Raw genomic sequence first — 21,911 nt, 5'->3', positions numbered from 1 at the left:
GCTGGATGTGAGATGTGCTGGATGTGAGATGTGCTGGATGTGAGATGTGCTGGATGTGAGATGTGCTGGATGTGAGGTATGATGGATGTGAGGTATTATGGATGTGAGGTATGATGAATGTGAGATGTGCTGGATGTGAGGTGTGCTGGATGTGATGTGTGCTGGATGTGAGGTATGATGGATGTGAGGTGTGCTGGATGTGAGGTATGATGGATGTGAGGTGTGCTGGATGTGAGGTGTGCTGGATGTGAGATGTGCTGGATGTCAGATGTGCTGGATGTCAGATGTGCTGGATGTCAGATGTGCTGGATGTGATGTGTGCTGGATGTGAGGTGTGCTGGATGTGAGGTGTGCTGGATGTGAGGTGTGCTGGATGTGAGGTGTGCTGGATGTGAGGTATGCTGGATGTGAGGTGTGCTGGATGTGAGGTGTGCTGGATGTGAGGTGTGCTGGATGTGAGATGTGCTGGATGTGAGATGTGCTGGATGTGAGGAGTGCTGGATGTGAGGTGTGCTGGATGTGAGGTGTGCTGGATGTGAGGTGTGCTGGATGTGAGGTGTGCTGGATGTGAGATGTGCTGGATGTGAGGTGAGCAGGATGTGAGGTGTGCTGGATGTGAGGTGTGCTGGATGTGAGATGTGCTGGATGTGAGATGTGCTAGATGTGAAATATGCTGGATGTGAGGAGTGATGGATGTGAGGTGTGCTGGATGTGAGGAGTGCTGGATGTGAGGAGTGCTGGATGTGAGGTGCGCTGGATGTGAGGTACACTGGATGTGAGGTGTGCTGGATGTGAGGAGTGCTGGATGTGAGGTGTGCTGGATGTGAGGTGTGCTGGATGTGAGGTGTGCTGGATGTGAGGTGCGCTGGATGTGATGTGTGCTGGATGTGATGTGTGCTGGATGTGAGGTGTGCTGGATGTGAGGTGTGCTGGATGTGAGGTGTGCTGGATGTGAGGTGTGCTGGATGTGAGGTGTGCTGGATGTGATGTGTTCTGGATGTGAGGTGTGCTGGATGTGAGATGTGCTGGATGTGAGGTGTGCTGGATGTGAGATGTGCTAGATGTGAGGTGTGCTGGATGTGATGTGTGCTGGATGTGAGGTGTGCTGGATGTGAGGTGTGCTGGATGTGAGGTGTGCTGGATGTGATGTGTGCTGGATGTGAGGTGTGCTGGATGTGAGATGTGCTGAATGTGAGGTGTGCTGGATGTGAGATGTGCTGGATGTGAGATGTGCTGGATGTGAGATGTGCTGGATGTGAGATGTGCTGGATGTGAGATGTGCTGGATGTGAGATGTGCTGGATGTGAGATGTGCTGGATGTGAGGTGTGCTGGATGTGAGGTGTGCTGGATGTGAGGTGTGCTGGATGTGAGGTGTGCTGGATGTGAGATGTGCTGGATGTGAGGTGTGCTGGATGTGAGGTGTGCTGGATGTGAGGTGTGCTGGATGTGAGGTGTGCTGGATGTGAGATGTGCTGGATGTGAGGTGTGCTGGATGTGAGGTATGATGGATGTGAGGTGTGCTGGATGTGATGTGTGCTGGATGTGAGATGTGCTGGATGTGAGATGTGCTGGATGTGAGATGTGCTGGATGTGATATGTGCTGGATGTGATGTGTGCTGGATGTGAGATGTGCTGGATGTGATGTGTGCTGGATGTGAGATGTGCTGGATGTGATGTGTTGGATGTGAGGTGTGCTGGATGTGAGATGTGCTGGATGTGAGATGTGCTGGATGTGATGTGTTGGATGTGAGGTGTGCTGGATGTGAGGTGTGATGGATGTGAGATGTGCTGGATGTGAGGTGTGCTGGATGTGAGATGTGCTGGATGTGAGATGTGCTGGATGTGAGATGTGCTGAATGTGAGGTATGATAGATGTGAGGTATTATGGATGTGAGGTATGATGAATGTGAGATGTGCTGGATGTGATGTGTGCTGGATGTGAGGTATGATGGATGTGAGGTGTGCTGGATGTGAGGTATGATGGATGTGAGGTGTGCTGGATGTGAGATGTGCTGGATGTGAGATGTGCTGGATGTGAGGTGTGCTGGATGTGATGTGTGCTGGATGTGAGGTGTGCTGGATGTGATGTGTGCTGGATGTGAGGTGTGCTGGATGTGAGGTGTGCTGGATGTGATGTGTGCTGGATGTGAGATGTGCTGGATGTGAGATGCGCTGCATGTGAGATGTGCTGGATGTAAGGTGTGCTGGATGTGAGATGTGCTGGATGTGAGATGTGCTGGACGTGAGGTGTGCTGGATGTGATGTGTGCTGGATGTGAGGTGTGCTGGATGTGAGGTGTGCTGGATGTGAGATGTGCTGGATGTGAGGTGTGCTGGGTGTAATGTGTGCTGGATGTGAGATGCGCTGGATGTGAGATGTGCTGGATGTGAGATGTGCTAGATGTGAGGTGTGCTGGATGTGAGGTGTGCTGGATGTGAGATGTGCTGGATGTGAGATGCGCTGGATGTGAGATGTGCTGGATGTGAGGTGTGCTGGATGTGAGATGTGCTGGATGTGATGTGTGCTGGATGTGAGATGTGCTGGATGTGAGGTGTGCTGGATGTGAGATGTGCTGGATGTGAGGTGTGCTGGATGTGAGATGTGCTGGATGTGAGATGTGCTGGATGTGAGATGTGCTGGATGTGAGATGTGCTGGATGTGATGTGTGCTGGATGTGAGGTGTGCTGGATGTGAGGTATGATGGATGTGAGGTATTATGGATGTGAGGTTTGATAAATGTGAGATGTGCTGGATGTGAGGTGTGCTGGATGTGATGTGTGCTGGATGTGAGGTATGATGGATGTGAGGTGTGCTGGATGTGAGGTATGATGGATGTGAGGTGTGCTGGATGTGAGGTATGATTGATGTGAGGTGTGCTGGATGTGAGGAGTGCTGGATGTGAGGTGTGCTGGATGTGAGGTGTGCTGGATGTGAGGTGTGCTGGATGTGAGGTGTGCTGGATGTGAGGTGTGCTGGATGTGAGATGTGCTGGATGTGAGATGTGCTGGATGTGAGATGTGCTGGATATGAGAAGTGCTGGATGTGATGTGTGCTGGATGTGAGGTGTGCTGGATGTGATATATGCTGGATGTGAGATGTGCTGGATGTGAGGTGTGCTGGATGTGAGATGTGCTGGATGTGAGATGTGCTGGATATGAGAAGTGCTGGATGTGATGTGTGCTGGATGTGAGATGTGCTGGATGTGAGGTGTGCTGGATGTGAGATGTGCTGGATGTGAGGTGTGCTGGATGTGAGATGTGCTGGATCTGAGGTGTGCTGGATGTGATATATGCTGGATGTGAGATGTGCTGGATGTGAGGTGTGCTGGACGTGAGATGTGCTGGATGTGAGATGTGCTGGATATGAGAAGTGCTGGATGTGATGTGTGCTGGATGTGAGATGTGCTGGATGTGAGGTGTGCTGGATGTGAGATGTGCTGGATGTGAGGTGTGCTGGATGTGAGGTGTGCTGGATGTGAGATGTGCTGGATGTCAGATGTGCTGGATGTGCTGGATGTGATGTGTGCTGGATGTGAGGTGTGCTGGATGTGAGGTGCGCTGGATGTGAGGTGCGCTGGATGTGATGTGTGCTGGATGTGATGTGTGCTGGATGTGAGGTGTGCTGGATGTGAGATGTGCTGGATGTGAGGTGTGCTGGATGTGAGGTTTGCTGGATGTGAGGTGTGCTGGATGTGAGGAGTGCTGGATGTGAGGTGTGCTGGATGTGAGGTGTGCTGGATGTGAGGTGCGCTGGATGTGATATGTGCTGGATGTGATGTGTGCTGGATGTAAGGTGTGCTGGATGTGAGATGTGCTGGATGTGAGATGTGCTGGATGTGAGATGTGCTGGATGTGAGATGTGCTGGATGTGAGATGTGCTGGATGTGAGGTGTGCTTGATGTGATGTGTGCTGGATGTGAGGTGTGCTGGATGTGAGGTGTGCTGGATGTGAGGAGTGCTGGATGTGAGGTGTGCTGGATGTGAGGTGTGCTGGATGTGAGGTGTGCTGGATGTGAGGTGTGATGAATGTGAGATGTGCTGGATGTGAGATGTGCTGGATGTGAGGTATGATGGATGTGATGTGTGCTGGATGTGAGGTATGATGAATGTGAGATGTGCTGGATGTGAGATGTGCTGGATGTGAGATGTGCTTGATGTGAGATGTGCTGGATGTGATATGTGCTGGATGTGAGATGTGCTGGATGTGAGATGTGCTGGATGTGAGATGTGCTGGATGTGATATGTGCTGGATGTGATGTGTGCTGGATGTGAGATGTGCTGGATGTGAGATGTGCTGGATGTGAGATGTGCTAGATGTGATGTGTGCTGGATGTGAGATGTGCTGGATGTGAGATGTGCTGGATGTGAGATGTGCTGGATGTGAGATGTGCTGGATGTGAGATGTGCTGGATGTGAGATGTGCTAGATGTGATGTGTGCTGGATGTGATGTGCTGGATGTGAGGTGTGCTGGATGTGATGTGTGCTGGATGTGATGTGCTGGATGTGAGGTGCGCTGGATGTGAGGTGTGCTGGATGTGAGGTGTGCTGGATGTGAGATGTGATGGATGTGAGGTGTGCTGGATGTGAGGTGTGCTGGATGTGAGGTATGATGAATGTGAGATGTGCTGGATGTGAGATGTGCTGGATGTGAGGTGCGCTGGATGTGAGATGTGCTGGATGTGAGATGTGCTGGATGTGAGATGTGCTGGATGTGAGGTGTGCTGGATGTGAGATGTGCTGGATGTGAGATGTGCTGGATGTGATGTGTGCTGGATGTGAGATGTGCTGGATGTGATGTGCTGGATGTGAGGTGTGCTGCATGTGAGATGTGCTGGATGTGATGTGCTGGATGTGAGGTGTGCTGGATGTGAGGTGTGCTGGATGTGAGATGTGCTGGATGTGATGTGTGCTGGATGTGAGGTGTGCTGGATGTGAGATGTGCTGGATGTGAGATGTGCTGGATGTGATGTGCTGGATGTGAGGTGTGCTGGATGTGAGATGTGCTGGATGTGATGTGCTGGATGTGAGGTGTGCTGGATGTGATGTGTGCTGGATGTGATGCGCTGGATGTGAGGTGTGCTGGATGTGAGGAGTGCTGGATGTGATGTGCTGGATGTGATGTGCTGGATGTGAGGTGCGCTGGATGTGAGATGTGCTGGATGTGAGGTGTGCTGGATGTGAGGTGCGCTGGATGTGAGATGTGCTGGATGTGAGATGTGCTGGATGTGAGGTGCGCTGGATGTGAGATGTGCTGGATGTGATGTGTGCTGGATGTGAGATGTGCTGGATGTGAGGAGTGCTGGATGTGAGGTGTGCTGGATGTGAGGTGTGCTGGATGTGAGGTGTGCTGGATGTGAGGTGTGCTGGATGTGAGGTGCGCTGGATGTGAGATGTGCTGGATGTGAGGTGCGCTGGATGTGAGATGTGCTGGATGTGAGGTGTGCTGGATGTGAGATGCGCTGGATGTGAGATGTGCTGGATGTGATGTGAGCTGGATGTGAGATGTGCTGGATGTGAGATGTGCTGGATGTGAGATGTGCTGGATGTGAGATGCGCTGGATGTGAGGTGTGCTGGATGTGAGGTGCTGGATGTGAGATGTGCTGGATGTGAGATGCGCTGGATGTGAGGTGTGCTGGATGTGAGATGTGCTGGATGTGAGGAGTGATGGATGTGAGGTGTGCTGGATGTGAGATGTGCTGGATGTGAGGTGTGCTGGATGTGAGGTGTGCTGGATGTGAGGTGCTGGATGTGAGGTGTGCTGGATGTGAGGTGTGCTGGATGTGAGGTGAGCTGGATGTGAGATGTGCTGGATGTGAGGTGCTGGATGTGAGGTGTGCTGGATGTGAGGTGTGCTGGATGTGAGGTGAGCTGGATGTGAGATGTGCTGGATGTGAGGTGCTGGATGTGAGGTGTGCTGGATGTGAGGTGTGCTGGATGTGAGATGTGCTGGATGTGAGGTGTGCTGGATGTGAGGTGAGCTGGATGTGAGATGTGCTGGATGTGAGGTGCTGGATGTGAGGTGTGCTGGATGTGATGTGTGCTGGATGTGAGATGTGCTGGATGTGAGATGTGCTGGATGTGAGATGTGCTGGATGTGAGGTGTGCTGGATGTGAGATGTGCTGGATGTGAGGTGTGCTGGATGTGAGATGTGCTGGATGTGAGATGTGTTGGATGTGAGGTGTGCTGGATGTGAGGTGAGCTGGATGTGAGATGTGCTGGATGTGAGGTGCTGGATGTGAGGTGTGCTGGATGTGAGGTGTGCTGGATGTGAGGTGAGCTGGATGTGAGATGTGCTGGATGTGAGGTGCTGGATGTGAGGTGTGCTGGATGTGAGATGTGCTGGATGTGAGATGTGCTGGATGTGAGATGTGCTGGATGTGAGGTGTGCTGGATGTGAGATGTGCTGGATGTGAGATGTGCTGGATGTGAGGTGTGCTGGATGTGAGATGTGCTGGATGTGAGGTGTGCTGGATGTGAGATGTGCTGGATGTGAGATGTGCTGGATGTGATGTGTGCTGGATGTGAGATGTGCTGGATGTGATGTGCTGGATGTGAGGTGTGCTGCATGTGAGATGTGCTGGATGTGATGTGCTGGATGTGAGGTGTGCTGGATGTGAGGTGTGCTGGATGTGAGATGTGCTGGATGTGATGTGTGCTGGATGTGAGATGTGCTGGATGTGATGTGCTGGATGTGAGGTGTGCTGGATGTGAGATGTGCTGGATGTGATGTGCTGGATGTGAGGTGTGCTGGATGTGATGTGTGCTGGATGTGATGCGCTGGATGTGAGGTGTGCTGGATGTGAGGAGTGCTGGATGTGATGTGCTGGATGTGATGTGCTGGATGTGAGGTGCGCTGGATGTGAGATGTGCTGGATGTGAGGTGTGCTGGATGTGAGGTGCGCTGGATGTGAGATGTGCTGGATGTGAGATGTGCTGGATGTGAGATGTGCTGGATGTGAGGTGCGCTGGATGTGAGATGTGCTGGATGTGATGTGTGCTGGATGTGAGATGTGCTGGATGTGAGGAGTGCTGGATGTGAGGTGTGCTGGATGTGAGGTGTGCTGGATGTGAGGTGTGCTGGATGTGAGGTGTGCTGGATGTGAGGTGCGCTGGATGTGAGATGTGCTGGATGTGAGGTGCGCTGGATGTGAGATGTGCTGGATGTGAGGTGTGCTGGATGTGAGATGCGCTGGATGTGAGATGTGCTGGATGTGATGTGAGCTGGATGTGAGATGTGCTGGATGTGAGATGTGCTGGATGTGAGATGTGCTGGATGTGAGATGCGCTGGATGTGAGGTGTGCTGGATGTGAGGTGCTGGATGTGAGATGTGCTGGATGTGAGATGCGCTGGATGTGAGGTGTGCTGGATGTGAGATGTGCTGGATGTGAGGAGTGATGGATGTGAGGTGTGCTGGATGTGAGATGTGCTGGATGTGAGGTGTGCTGGATGTGAGGTGTGCTGGATGTGAGGTGCTGGATGTGAGGTGTGCTGGATGTGAGGTGTGCTGGATGTGAGGTGAGCTGGATGTGAGATGTGCTGGATGTGAGGTGCTGGATGTGAGGTGTGCTGGATGTGAGGTGTGCTGGATGTGAGGTGAGCTGGATGTGAGATGTGCTGGATGTGAGGTGCTGGATGTGAGGTGTGCTGGATGTGAGGTGTGCTGGATGTGAGATGTGCTGGATGTGAGGTGTGCTGGATGTGAGGTGAGCTGGATGTGAGATGTGCTGGATGTGAGGTGCTGGATGTGAGGTGTGCTGGATGTGATGTGTGCTGGATGTGAGATGTGCTGGATGTGAGATGTGCTGGATGTGAGATGTGCTGGATGTGAGGTGTGCTGGATGTGAGATGTGCTGGATGTGAGGTGTGCTGGATGTGAGATGTGCTGGATGTGAGATGTGTTGGATGTGAGGTGTGCTGGATGTGAGGTGAGCTGGATGTGAGATGTGCTGGATGTGAGGTGCTGGATGTGAGGTGTGCTGGATGTGAGGTGTGCTGGATGTGAGGTGAGCTGGATGTGAGATGTGCTGGATGTGAGGTGCTGGATGTGAGGTGTGCTGGATGTGAGATGTGCTGGATGTGAGATGTGCTGGATGTGAGATGTGCTGGATGTGAGGTGTGCTGGATGTGAGATGTGCTGGATGTGAGATGTGCTGGATGTGAGGTGTGCTGGATGTGAGATGTGCTGGATGTGAGGTGTGCTGGATGTGAGATGTGCTGGATGTGAGGTGTGCTTGATGTGATGTGTGCTGGATGTGAGGTGTGCTGGATGTGAGGTGTGCTGGATGTGAGGAGTGCTGGATGTGAGGTGTGCTGGATGTGAGGTGTGCTGGATGTGAGGTGTGCTGGATGTGAGGTGTGATGAATGTGAGATGTGCTGGATGTGAGATGTGCTGGATGTGAGGTATGATGGATGTGATGTGTGCTGGATGTGAGGTATGATGAATGTGAGATGTGCTGGATGTGAGATGTGCTGGATGTGAGATGTGCTTGATGTGAGATGTGCTGGATGTGATATGTGCTGGATGTGAGATGTGCTGGATGTGAGATGTGCTGGATGTGAGATGTGCTGGATGTGATATGTGCTGGATGTGATGTGTGCTGGATGTGAGATGTGCTGGATGTGAGATGTGCTGGATGTGAGATGTGCTAGATGTGATGTGTGCTGGATGTGAGATGTGCTGGATGTGAGATGTGCTGGATGTGAGATGTGCTGGATGTGAGATGTGCTGGATGTGAGATGTGCTGGATGTGAGATGTGCTAGATGTGATGTGTGCTGGATGTGATGTGCTGGATGTGAGGTGTGCTGGATGTGATGTGTGCTGGATGTGATGTGCTGGATGTGAGGTGCGCTGGATGTGAGGTGTGCTGGATGTGAGGTGTGCTGGATGTGAGATGTGATGGATGTGAGGTGTGCTGGATGTGAGGTGTGCTGGATGTGAGGTATGATGAATGTGAGATGTGCTGGATGTGAGATGTGCTGGATGTGAGGTGCGCTGGATGTGAGATGTGCTGGATGTGAGATGTGCTGGATGTGAGATGTGCTGGATGTGAGGTGTGCTGGATGTGAGATGTGCTGGATGTGAGATGTGCTGGATGTGATGTGTGCTGGATGTGAGATGTGCTGGATGTGATGTGCTGGATGTGAGGTGTGCTGCATGTGAGATGTGCTGGATGTGATGTGCTGGATGTGAGGTGTGCTGGATGTGAGGTGTGCTGGATGTGAGATGTGCTGGATGTGATGTGTGCTGGATGTGAGGTGTGCTGGATGTGAGATGTGCTGGATGTGAGATGTGCTGGATGTGATGTGCTGGATGTGAGGTGTGCTGGATGTGAGATGTGCTGGATGTGATGTGCTGGATGTGAGGTGTGCTGGATGTGATGTGTGCTGGATGTGATGCGCTGGATGTGAGGTGTGCTGGATGTGAGGAGTGCTGGATGTGATGTGCTGGATGTGATGTGCTGGATGTGAGGTGCGCTGGATGTGAGATGTGCTGGATGTGAGGTGTGCTGGATGTGAGGTGCGCTGGATGTGAGATGTGCTGGATGTGAGATGTGCTGGATGTGAGGTGCGCTGGATGTGAGATGTGCTGGATGTGATGTGTGCTGGATGTGAGATGTGCTGGATGTGAGGAGTGCTGGATGTGAGGTGTGCTGGATGTGAGGTGTGCTGGATGTGAGGTGTGCTGGATGTGAGGTGTGCTGGATGTGAGGTGCGCTGGATGTGAGATGTGCTGGATGTGAGGTGCGCTGGATGTGAGATGTGCTGGATGTGAGGTGTGCTGGATGTGAGATGCGCTGGATGTGAGATGTGCTGGATGTGATGTGAGCTGGATGTGAGATGTGCTGGATGTGAGATGTGCTGGATGTGAGATGTGCTGGATGTGAGATGCGCTGGATGTGAGGTGTGCTGGATGTGAGGTGCTGGATGTGAGATGTGCTGGATGTGAGATGCGCTGGATGTGAGGTGTGCTGGATGTGAGATGTGCTGGATGTGAGGAGTGATGGATGTGAGGTGTGCTGGATGTGAGATGTGCTGGATGTGAGGTGTGCTGGATGTGAGGTGTGCTGGATGTGAGGTGCTGGATGTGAGGTGTGCTGGATGTGAGGTGTGCTGGATGTGAGGTGAGCTGGATGTGAGATGTGCTGGATGTGAGGTGCTGGATGTGAGGTGTGCTGGATGTGAGGTGTGCTGGATGTGAGGTGAGCTGGATGTGAGATGTGCTGGATGTGAGGTGCTGGATGTGAGGTGTGCTGGATGTGAGGTGTGCTGGATGTGAGATGTGCTGGATGTGAGGTGTGCTGGATGTGAGGTGAGCTGGATGTGAGATGTGCTGGATGTGAGGTGCTGGATGTGAGGTGTGCTGGATGTGATGTGTGCTGGATGTGAGATGTGCTGGATGTGAGATGTGCTGGATGTGAGATGTGCTGGATGTGAGGTGTGCTGGATGTGAGATGTGCTGGATGTGAGGTGTGCTGGATGTGAGATGTGCTGGATGTGAGATGTGTTGGATGTGAGGTGTGCTGGATGTGAGGTGAGCTGGATGTGAGATGTGCTGGATGTGAGGTGCTGGATGTGAGGTGTGCTGGATGTGAGGTGTGCTGGATGTGAGGTGAGCTGGATGTGAGATGTGCTGGATGTGAGGTGCTGGATGTGAGGTGTGCTGGATGTGAGATGTGCTGGATGTGAGATGTGCTGGATGTGAGATGTGCTGGATGTGAGGTGTGCTGGATGTGAGATGTGCTGGATGTGAGATGTGCTGGATGTGAGGTGTGCTGGATGTGAGATGTGCTGGATGTGAGGTGTGCTGGATGTGAGATGTGCTGGATGTGAGATGTGCTGGATGTGATGTGTGCTGGATGTGAGATGTGCTGGATGTGATGTGCTGGATGTGAGGTGTGCTGCATGTGAGATGTGCTGGATGTGATGTGCTGGATGTGAGGTGTGCTGGATGTGAGGTGTGCTGGATGTGAGATGTGCTGGATGTGATGTGTGCTGGATGTGAGATGTGCTGGATGTGATGTGCTGGATGTGAGGTGTGCTGGATGTGAGATGTGCTGGATGTGATGTGCTGGATGTGAGGTGTGCTGGATGTGATGTGTGCTGGATGTGATGCGCTGGATGTGAGGTGTGCTGGATGTGAGGAGTGCTGGATGTGATGTGCTGGATGTGATGTGCTGGATGTGAGGTGCGCTGGATGTGAGATGTGCTGGATGTGAGGTGTGCTGGATGTGAGGTGCGCTGGATGTGAGATGTGCTGGATGTGAGATGTGCTGGATGTGAGATGTGCTGGATGTGAGGTGCGCTGGATGTGAGATGTGCTGGATGTGATGTGTGCTGGATGTGAGATGTGCTGGATGTGAGGAGTGCTGGATGTGAGGTGTGCTGGATGTGAGGTGTGCTGGATGTGAGGTGTGCTGGATGTGAGGTGTGCTGGATGTGAGGTGCGCTGGATGTGAGATGTGCTGGATGTGAGGTGCGCTGGATGTGAGATGTGCTGGATGTGAGGTGTGCTGGATGTGAGATGCGCTGGATGTGAGATGTGCTGGATGTGATGTGAGCTGGATGTGAGATGTGCTGGATGTGAGATGTGCTGGATGTGAGATGTGCTGGATGTGAGATGCGCTGGATGTGAGGTGTGCTGGATGTGAGGTGCTGGATGTGAGATGTGCTGGATGTGAGATGCGCTGGATGTGAGGTGTGCTGGATGTGAGATGTGCTGGATGTGAGGAGTGATGGATGTGAGGTGTGCTGGATGTGAGATGTGCTGGATGTGAGGTGTGCTGGATGTGAGGTGTGCTGGATGTGAGGTGCTGGATGTGAGGTGTGCTGGATGTGAGGTGTGCTGGATGTGAGGTGAGCTGGATGTGAGATGTGCTGGATGTGAGGTGCTGGATGTGAGGTGTGCTGGATGTGAGGTGTGCTGGATGTGAGGTGAGCTGGATGTGAGATGTGCTGGATGTGAGGTGCTGGATGTGAGGTGTGCTGGATGTGAGGTGTGCTGGATGTGAGATGTGCTGGATGTGAGGTGTGCTGGATGTGAGGTGAGCTGGATGTGAGATGTGCTGGATGTGAGGTGCTGGATGTGAGGTGTGCTGGATGTGATGTGTGCTGGATGTGAGATGTGCTGGATGTGAGATGTGCTGGATGTGAGATGTGCTGGATGTGAGGTGTGCTGGATGTGAGATGTGCTGGATGTGAGGTGTGCTGGATGTGAGATGTGCTGGATGTGAGATGTGTTGGATGTGAGGTGTGCTGGATGTGAGGTGAGCTGGATGTGAGATGTGCTGGATGTGAGGTGCTGGATGTGAGGTGTGCTGGATGTGAGGTGTGCTGGATGTGAGGTGAGCTGGATGTGAGATGTGCTGGATGTGAGGTGCTGGATGTGAGGTGTGCTGGATGTGAGATGTGCTGGATGTGAGATGTGCTGGATGTGAGATGTGCTTGATGTGAGGTGTGCTGGATGTGAGATGTGCTGGATGTGAGATGTGCTGGATGTGAGGTGTGCTGGATGTGAGATGTGCTGGATGTGAGGTGTGCTGGATGTGAGATGTGCTGGATGTGAGATGTGCTGGATGTGAGATGTGCTGGATGTGAGATGTGCTGGATGTGAGATGTGCTGGATGTGAGATGTGCTGGATGTGAGGTGTGCTGGATGTGAGATGTGCTGGATGTGAGGTGTGCTGGATGTGAGATGTGCTGAATGTGAGATGTGCTGGATGTGAGGTGTGCTGGATGTGAGGTGAGCTGGATGTGAGATGTGCTGGATGTGAGGTGCTGGATGTGAGGTGTGCTGGATGTGAGGTGTGCTGGATGTGAGGTGAGCTGGATGTGAGATGTGCTGGATGTAAGGTGTGCTGGATGTGAGATGTGCTGGATGTGAGGTGGGCTGGATGTGAGATGTGCTGGATGTGAGGTGTACTGGATGTGAGATGTGCTGGATGTGAGGTGTGCTGGATGTGAGATGTGCTGGATGTGAGATGTGCTGGATGTAAGGTGTGCTGGATGTGAGATGTGCTTGATGTGAGGTGGGCTGGATGTGAGATGTGCTGGATGTGAGGTGTGCTGGATGTGAGATGTGCTGGATGTGAGATGTGCTGGATGTGAGATGTGCTTGATGTGAGATGTGCTGGATGTGAGATGTGCTGGATGTGAGGTGTGCTGGATGTGAGGTTTGCTGGATGTGAGATGTGCTGGATGTGAGATGTGCTGGATGTGAGGTGTGCTGGATGTGAGGTGTGCTGGATGTGAGGTGAGCTGGATGTGAGGTGCGCTGGATGTGAGGTGTGCTGGATGTGAGATGTGCTGGATGTGAGATGTGCTGGATGTGAGGTGTGCTGGATGTGATGTGTGCTGGATGTGAGATGTGCTGGATGTGAGGTGTGCTGGATGTGAGATGTGCTGGATGTGAGATGTGCTGGATGTGAGGTTTGCTGGATGTGAGGTGTGCTGGATGTGAGATGTGCTGGATGTGAGGTGTGCTGGATGTGAGGAGTGCTGGATATGAGATGTGCTGGATGTGAGATGCGCTGGATGTGAGATGTGCTGGATGTGAGATGTGCTGGATGTGAGATGTGCTGGATGTGAGATGTGCTGGATGAGAGGTGTGCTGGATGTGAGATGTGCTGGATGTGAGATGTGCTGGATGTGTGGTTTGCTGGATGTGAGGTGTGCTGGATGTGAGATGTGCTGGATGTGAGATGTGAGATGTGCTGGATGTGAGATGTGCTGGATGTGAGATGTGCTGGATGTGAGGTGTGCTGGATGTGAGATGTGCTGGATGTGAGATGTGAGATGTGCTGGATGTGAGATGTGCTGGATGTGAGATGTGCTGGATGTGAGGTGTGCTGGATGTGAGATGTGCTGGATGTAAGATGTGTTGGATGTGAGATGTGCTGGATGTGAGATGTGCTGGATGTGAGATGTGCTGGATGTGAGATGTGCTGGTTGTGAGATGTGCTGGATGTGTGGTGTGCTGGATGTGAGATGTGCTGGATGTGAGGTGTGCTGGATGTGAGGTGTGCTGGATGTGAGATGTGCTGGATGTGAGATGTGCTGGATGTGAGATGTGCTGGATGTGAGGTGTGCTGGATGTAAGATGTGCTGGATGTGAGATGTGCTGGATGTGAGATGTGCTGGATGTGAGGTGTGCTGGATGTGAGGTGTGCTGGATGTGAGATGTGCTGGATGTGAGGTGTGCTGGATGTGAGGTTTGCTGGATGTGAGATGTGCTGGATGTGAGGTGTGCTGGATGTGAGATGTGCTGGATGTGAGATGTGCTGGATGTGATGTGTGCTGGATGTGAGGTGTGCTGGATGTGAGGTGCGCTGGATGTGAGGTGCGCTGGATGTGAGATGTGCTGGATGTGAGATGTGCTGGATGTGAGGTGTGCTGGATGTGAGATGTGCTGGATGTGAGGTGTGCTGGATGTGAGGTGTGCTGGATGTGAGGTGTGCTGGATGTGAGATGCGCTGGATGTGAGGTGCGCTGGATGTGAGATGCGCTGGATGAGAGGTGCTGGATGTGAGATGTGCTGGATGTGAGGTGTGCTGGATGTGAGATGCGCTGGATGTGATATGTGCTGGATGTGAGATGTGCTGGATGTGAGGTGTGCTGGATGTGAGGTTTTCTGGATGTGAGATGTGCTGGATGTGAGATGTGCTGGATGTGAGATGTGCTGGATGTGAGGTGTGCTGGATGTGAGATGTGCTGGATGTGAGATGTGCTGGATGTGAGATGTGCTGGATGAGAGGTGTGCTGGATGTGAGATGTGCTGGATGTGAGATGTGCTGGATGCGAGATGTGCTGGATGTGAGATGTGCTGGATGTGAGATGTGCTGGATGTGAGATGTGCTGGATGTGAGATGTGCTGGATGTGAGGTGTGCTGGATGTGAGATGTGCTGGATGTGAGATGTGCTGGATGTGAGATGTGCTGGATGAGAGGTGAGCTGGATGTGAGATGTGCTGGATGTGAGATGTGCTGGATGTGAGATGTGCTGGATGTGAGATGTGCTGGATGTGAGATGTGCTGGATGTGATGTGTGCTGGATGTGAGATGTGCTGGATGTGAGGTGTGCTGGATGTGAGATGTGCTGGATGTGAGATGTGCTGGATGTGAGATGTGCTGGATGTGAGGTTTGCTGGATGTGAGGTGTACTGGATGTGAGATGTGCTGGATGTGAGATGTGAGATGTGCTGGATGTGAGATGTGCTGGATGTGAGATGTGCTGGATGTGAGGTGTGCTGGATGTGAGATGTGCTGGATGTGAGATGTGCTGGATGTGAGATGTGCTGGATGTGAGATGTGCTGGATGTGAGATGTGCAGGATGTGATATGTGCTGGATGTGAGATGTGCTGGATGTGAGATGCGCTGGATGTGAGGTGTGCTGGATGTGATATGTGCTGGATGTGAGGTTTGCTGGATGTGAGATGTGCTGGATGTGAGATGTGCTGGATGTGAGATGTGCTGGATGTGAGATGCGCTGGATGTGAGGTGCGCTGGATGTGAGATGTGCTGGATGAGAGGTGCTGGATGTGAGATGTGTTGGATGTGAGGTGTGCTGGATGTGAGATGCGCTGGATGTGATATGTGCTGGATGTGAGATGTGCTGGATGTGAGGTGTGCTGGATGTGAGGTTTGCTGGATGTGAGATGTGCTGGATGTGAGATGTGCTGGATGTGAGATGTGCTGGATGTGAGGTGTGCTGGATGTGAGATGTGCTTGATGTGAGATGTGCTGGATGTGAGATGTGCTGGATGAGAGGTGTGCTGGATGTGAGATGTGCTGGATGTGAGATGTGCTGGATGTGAGATGTGCTGGATGTGAGATGTGCTGGATGTGAGATGTGCTGGATGTGAGATGTGCTGGATGTGAGGTGTGCTGGATGTGAGATGTGCTGGATGTGAGATGTGCTGAATGTGAGATGTGCTGGATGAGAGGTGAGCTGGATGTGAGATGTGCTGGATGTGAGATGTGCTGGATGTGAGATGTGCTGGATGTGAGATGTGCTGGATGTGAGATGTGCTGGATGTGATGTGTGCTGGATGTGAGATGTGCTGGATGTGAGGTGTGCTGGATGTGAGATGTGCTGGATGTGAGATGTGCTGGATGTGAGATGTGCTGGATGTGAGGTTTGCTGGATGTGAGGTGTGCTGGATGTGAGATGTGCTGGATGTGAGATGTGAGATGTGCTGGATGTGAGATGTGCTGGATGTGAGATGTGCTGGATGTGAGGTGTGCTGGATGTGAGATGTGCTGGATGTGAGATGTGCTGGATGTGAGATGTGCTGGATGTGAGATGTGCTGGATGTGAGATGTGCTGGATGTGAGATGTGCTGGATGTGAGATGTGCTGGATGTGAGGTTTGCTGGATGTGAGGTGTGCTGGATGTGAGATGTGCTGGATGTGAGATGTGAGATGTGCTGGATGTGAGATGTGCTGGATGTGAGATGTGCTGGATGTGAGGTGTGCTGGATGTGAGATGTGCTGGATGTGAGATGTGCTGGATGTGAGATGTGCTGGATGTGAGATGTGCTGGATGTGAGATGTGCTGGTTGTGAGATGTGCTGGATGTGTGGTGTGCTGGATGTGAGATGTGCTGGATGTGAGGTGTGCTGGATGTGAGGTGTGCTGGATGTGAGATGTGCTGGATGTGAGATGTGCTGGATGTGAGATGTGCTGGATGTGAGGTGTGCTGGATGTAAGATGTGCTGGATGTGAGATGTGCTGGATGTGAGATGTGCTGGATGTGAGGTGTGCTGGATGTGAGGTGTGCTGGATGTGAGATGTGCTGGATGTGAGGTGTGCTGGATGTGAGGTGTGCTGGATGTGAGATGTGCTGGATGTGAGGTGTGCTGGATGTGAGATGTGCTGGATGTGAGATGTGCTGGATGTGATGTGTGCTGGATGTGAGGTGTGCTGGATGTGTGATGTGCTGGATGTGAGGTGTGCTGGATGTGTGATGTGCTGGATGTGAGGTGCGCTGGATGTGAGATGTGCTGGATGTGAGGTGTGCTGGATGTGTGATGTGCTGGATGTGAGGTGCGCTGGATGTGAGATGCGCTGGATGTGAGATGTGCTGGATGTGAGATGTGCTGGATGTGAGATGTGCTGGATGTGAGATGTGCAGGATGTGATATGTGCTGGATGTGAGATGTGCTGGATGTGAGATGTGCTGGATGTGAGGTGTGCTGGATGTGAGATGTGCTGGATGTGAGATGTGCTGGATGTGAGATGTGCTGGATGTGAGATGTGCAGGATGTGATATGTGCTGGATGTGAGATGTGCTGGATGTGAGATGCGCTGGATGTGAGGTGTGCTGGATGTGATATGTGCTGGATGTGAGGTGTGCTGGATGTGAGATGTGCTGGATGTGAGATGTGCTGGATGTGAGATGTGCTGGATGTGAGATGTGCTGGATGTGATGTGTGCTGGATGTGAGGTGTGCTGGATGTGTGATGTGCTGGATGGGAGGTGCGCTGGATGTGAGATGCGCTGGATGTGAGATGTGCTGGATGTGAGATGTGCAGGATGTGAGATGTGCTGGATGTGAGATGTGCTGGATGTGAGATGTGCTGGATGTGAGGTGTGCTGGATGTGAGATGTGCTGGATGTGAGATGTGCTGGATGTGAGATGTGCTGGATGTGAGATGTGCAGGATGTGATATGTGCTGGATGTGAGATGTGCTGGATGTGAGATGCGCTGGATGTGAGGTGTGCTGGATGTGATATGTGCTGGATGTGAGGTGTGCTGGATGTGAGATGTGCTGGATGTGAGATGTGCTGGATGTGAGATGTGCTGGATGTGAGATGTGCTGGATGTGAGATGTGCTGGATGTGAGATGTGCTGGATGTGAGGTGAGCTGGATGTGAGATGTGCTGGATGTGAGATGTGCTGGATGTGAGGTGTGCTGGATGTGAGATGTGCTGGATGTGAGATGTGCTGGATGTGAGATGTGCTGGATGTGAGATGTGCTGGATGTGAGATGTGCTGGATGTGAGGTGTGCTGGATATGAGATGTGCTGGATGTGAGATGTGCTGGATGTGAGGTGTGCTGGATGTGAGATGTGCTGGATGTGAGGTGTGCTGGATATGAGATGTGCTGGATGTGAGATGTGCTGGATGTGAGATGTGCTGGATGTGAGGTGTGCTGGATGTGAGGTGTGCTGGATGTGAGATGCGCTGGATGTGAGATGTGCTGGATGTGAGATGTGCTGGATGTGAGATGTGCTGGATTCGAGATGTGCTGGATGTGAGATGTGCTGGATGTGAGATGTGCTGGATGTGAGGAGTGCTGGATGTGAGATGCGCTGGATGTGAGATGTGCTGGATGTGAGATGTGCTGGATGTGAGATGTGCTGGATGTGAGATGTGCTGGATGTGAGATGTGCTGGATGTGAGATGTGCTGGATGTGAGGTGTGCTGGATGTGAGATGTGCTGGATGTGAGATGTGCTGGATGTGAGGTATGATGGATGTGAGGTATGATGGATGTGAGGTATGATGGATGTGAGGTATGATGGATGTGAGGTATGATGAATGTGAGATGTGCTGGATGTGAGGTGGGCTGGATGTGAGATGTGCTGGATGTGAGATGCGCTGGATGTTCTTTCCTCTGCATCACAAGTACCAACCTCAGAATGCAGTTATAACTGGACTGGAGATGTCTCACTTGATGTGGTGAAATTAGTATAAAGTATAAGTGATGTTATTATCACCAAAAAAGATTTTCTTTAAAAAAATGTATCCAGCATAAAACAATAGTTGAAAAGTCAGTTCTGCTAAAATAAAAATATTGATAAGAAAACATGTAATCATAAAAATGAGATAGAACAGCTATTGTTGAGAATGATTACTGAACCCCAAGATGAGTGTCTTAGCTTCAACAAGGCAGCATTTACATACTAGTGATCAAAGTAATTGTTTTTGCAAGGGATTGAAAGATCCATGATCACTGGTAAAATATATAATACAACAGTGTTCTTACCGAGGTCCATTTTTCTAAACACAGGTAACTTAGGTTTAGTCCATTATGTCAATTAAATATTTTACCAAATTCTATGGAATCTTCTAATGGTGCAGAGTGACATCTAGTGGCCTTTGTGGGTATGGCAGGAGTCAGTAATGTCAGAGAATTCAGGGCCTGATTCATTAAGGATCTCAACTTGAGAAACTTCTTATTTTAGTCTCCTGGACAAAACCATGTTACAATGCAAGGGGTGCAAATTAGTGTTCTGTTTCGCACATGAGTTAAATACTGACTGTTTTTTTCATGTAGCACACAGATATCAACTTTAAATTTCAGTGTAGAAATCAGCTATCAAGTATTTGTGTGCTACATGAAAAAACAGTCAGTATTTAACTTATGTGCAAAACAGATTACTAATTTGCACCCCTTGCATTGTAACATGGTTTTGTCCAGGAGACTGAAATAAGAAGTTTCTCAAGCTAAGATCCTTAATGAATCAGGCCCCTAGTTACTTAAAAGATCAGACTATCATCAGTGATTTATGAATTTGCACTTTGGAATTGTAGGAGGGGCTAAGACATAGAGTGACGTTTAGGGGCTGGGTTAGAGCTTTGTGCAGAATTTGCAGCCTAGCTGACCATGTTGTTCTGTAATGAGTGCAAATAGAAACATGTTTGCCTGCAGGGCAACTAGCTATTGCTCAATAAATGCATTTGGCTGCCATAGGTGATGTTCTGTTTTAGCACTTTACTACCACTTAATGCAAGGTAGATTAATTTATCCAACTGTAGCTAATCCCAGTTATTCTTTATATGATAATTGTATGCCAACTATTTTTATTATATAGTGTAATTAAACATTTTAAAGACATCTCCAGCAGCTATTTTCTTTGTGTTATCTGTATCACAGCAGCATTAATACAATGGTGTTATTTACTAAAGTCTCCCAACTGAAAAAAATGGGCAAATCTCATGCAAATGATTCAATCAGATATAATAAAGGAAAATCCCCCATTACAGATGGATTCTGTGTCTGATAAATCTGGTGCAGATGTTTGTACTGATCCAGCTGGGAGACTTTACTGACTACCGACCATTGTGTCTGCTGTAGATACAAATAGCGACACTGTCTACCTCCAGAGGTTTTACCTGATACTGTAGATACAAATAGCAACACTGTCTACCTCCAGAGGTTTTACCTGATAATGTAGATACAAATAGCAACACTGTCTACCTCCAGAGGTTTTACCTGGTACTGTAAATACAAATAGCGGCAATGTCTACTTCCAGAGGTTTTACCTGATAATGTAGATACAAAGAGTGGCAATGTCTACCTCCAGAGGTTTTAAATGTGTGTTATGGTCAATATTATGATGAATATCATTTAATAAAACATTAGAGGTATCAGAAAAAATAGCACACATTAGAAAAAATCCTTTCTACTATATAACATATTAAAGTGTTTTTTTTAAAAAAAAAACAGTCTAGAAATAGGAAGAAGACAATGTAATGAATCAGTTTATATAGTAAATATGTGACACCATAGATCTGGTGATAAAATGACGTCTTCCCTGTATATGAGAGTGTAGTGGTCTGTACTATACACCCGTATGACCACATCTTACTGGTATCTTCTCCTATTATGCGCTTATTCAGTGCTGCTTCTTGTAGTTTGCTCCATAGGTAAATCAGTGTACGTTACTTGTATACAATTTAAAGAAGGAACGCACCACATTCCTTTCATTATCGTTATCCATCTTCTGGATCTTCTCTAATATCTCCTCCTGCTCTCTGATCTCCGTCAGTGACTTGATTCTCTCCTGATATCCTTGTCTGGCTTCTTGTTCCTCACTCTGTATAATCAGATCAATGTATTTTTTTACTGATAGTGGGTTTGGTCTTAGAGCGATTTCACCGAGATGCTTCAGACTCTGAGAGGATTTATGAATGAGACGAAGAACTGTTTCTGTCACAAGGTCATATTCCTCTTTTAGTTTTTTGGCCATCTTTTCTACAGTCATCACCTCTCCAAAAGCTGCTTCCCAATTTCTTTTCAGCTGATCATAGGATCTTTTCTCTTTTTTAGTCACATATTCCCACTTATATCTTTCGTTGGTATGATCACTCCAGGCACATTTACCTGGGCATTGTGTACAGTGTCCATTCTGAATAGCAGCACACATCTTCATACTGCCATAACGCATTGTACAGATATTCTCACATGTAAATTTGCACTTTGAGCAGTTTGTTTTGTTGTTATTTACCTCTCTCCTTTCTGGAACAGTTATAGTTACCTCATACTCAAAGTCTTTATTTGCTTTATTCTGCTGCAGAGCTTCCTGTGTTTTCCTTATTTCATCCAGTTTTATTAGTCCAGTCTCTATCTGTGGCTGTAAGGACTGCAGAGTCATCTGAAGCTTTGTCCGTTCCCTGAGGACTTCCTTGGTCAACGTCAGATTTTTGGGTTCCATTTTACTCAGATCACTGAAAAATGTTTTCATACTCTACCCCCATGTTCCAGAACATTTCATTAAAACTCATGTTACTCGCCTTATTGTTGGCAAATAGAGCTGAGTTGTTGAACTTGAAGTAAATGGGGTCACCATTACTGTCCAGAGTGCAGGGGATGTCAGCATCCTTAATACCCTGTAATACTGGAGGTATCTCCCCATCTGAGAAGTTGATGAGAATAAATATGTTGTCTTTGATGTCTTTTCCAAAGATAGAAAAAACAGAATTAAATATATATTTCTGGGTGGGTGTCAGCCGAGCAAATGAAGCCTGAACTACAAAGCACACAGCATTGATCTGATCAATGCCATTGTCACTGGAAAAAATGCATGAATGTCCTCTGTGATCTTCTTGTCCTGTTCTTTTCCTCTGGTGCCTCCAAATCCTGGTGTATCTATCAAGGTGATGGAATAGGGGATTTGGTACCC

General features: G+C 49.9%; 1 protein-coding gene across 1 annotated transcript; it reads right to left on the bottom strand.

Annotated features, from left to right (window-relative positions):
• Positions 1-4,334: 4,334 nt before the first annotated feature.
• On the bottom strand, positions 4,335-21,443 carry LOC142095504 (uncharacterized). Its single transcript, XM_075178448.1, has 3 exons — positions 20,675-21,443; positions 13,846-18,555; positions 4,335-13,001 (listed from the first exon to the last, which is right to left on the bottom strand). The coding sequence occupies exons 1-3, from the start codon at positions 21,441-21,443 to the stop codon at positions 4,423-4,425; spliced, it is 14,058 nt and encodes a 4,685-aa protein (XP_075034549.1). The 3' UTR covers positions 4,335-4,422.
• Positions 21,444-21,911: the final 468 nt, after the last annotated feature.

The sequence above is a fragment of the Mixophyes fleayi genome, chromosome 6, assembly GCF_038048845.1.
Source record: "Mixophyes fleayi isolate aMixFle1 chromosome 6, aMixFle1.hap1, whole genome shotgun sequence".
NCBI classification, from domain to species: domain Eukaryota; kingdom Metazoa; phylum Chordata; class Amphibia; order Anura; family Limnodynastidae; genus Mixophyes; species Mixophyes fleayi.
Note: the sequence above shows the minus strand (reverse complement) of the source record. Positions and strands in the feature narration are given on the sequence as shown.

Coding starts and splice junctions, on each gene's coding strand:
- LOC142095504 (XM_075178448.1), bottom strand. CDS start 21,443: ATGGAACCCAAAAATCTGACGTTGACCAAGGAAGTCCTCAGGGAACGG. Junction 18,556..20,674: donor CTTCTTTAAATTGTATACAA/GTAACGTACACT, acceptor CCTCACATCCAG/CACATCTCACATTCATCATA. Junction 13,002..13,845: donor ACATCTCACATCCAGCACAC/CTCACATCCAGC, acceptor CACATCCAGCAC/ACCTTACATCCAGCACATCT.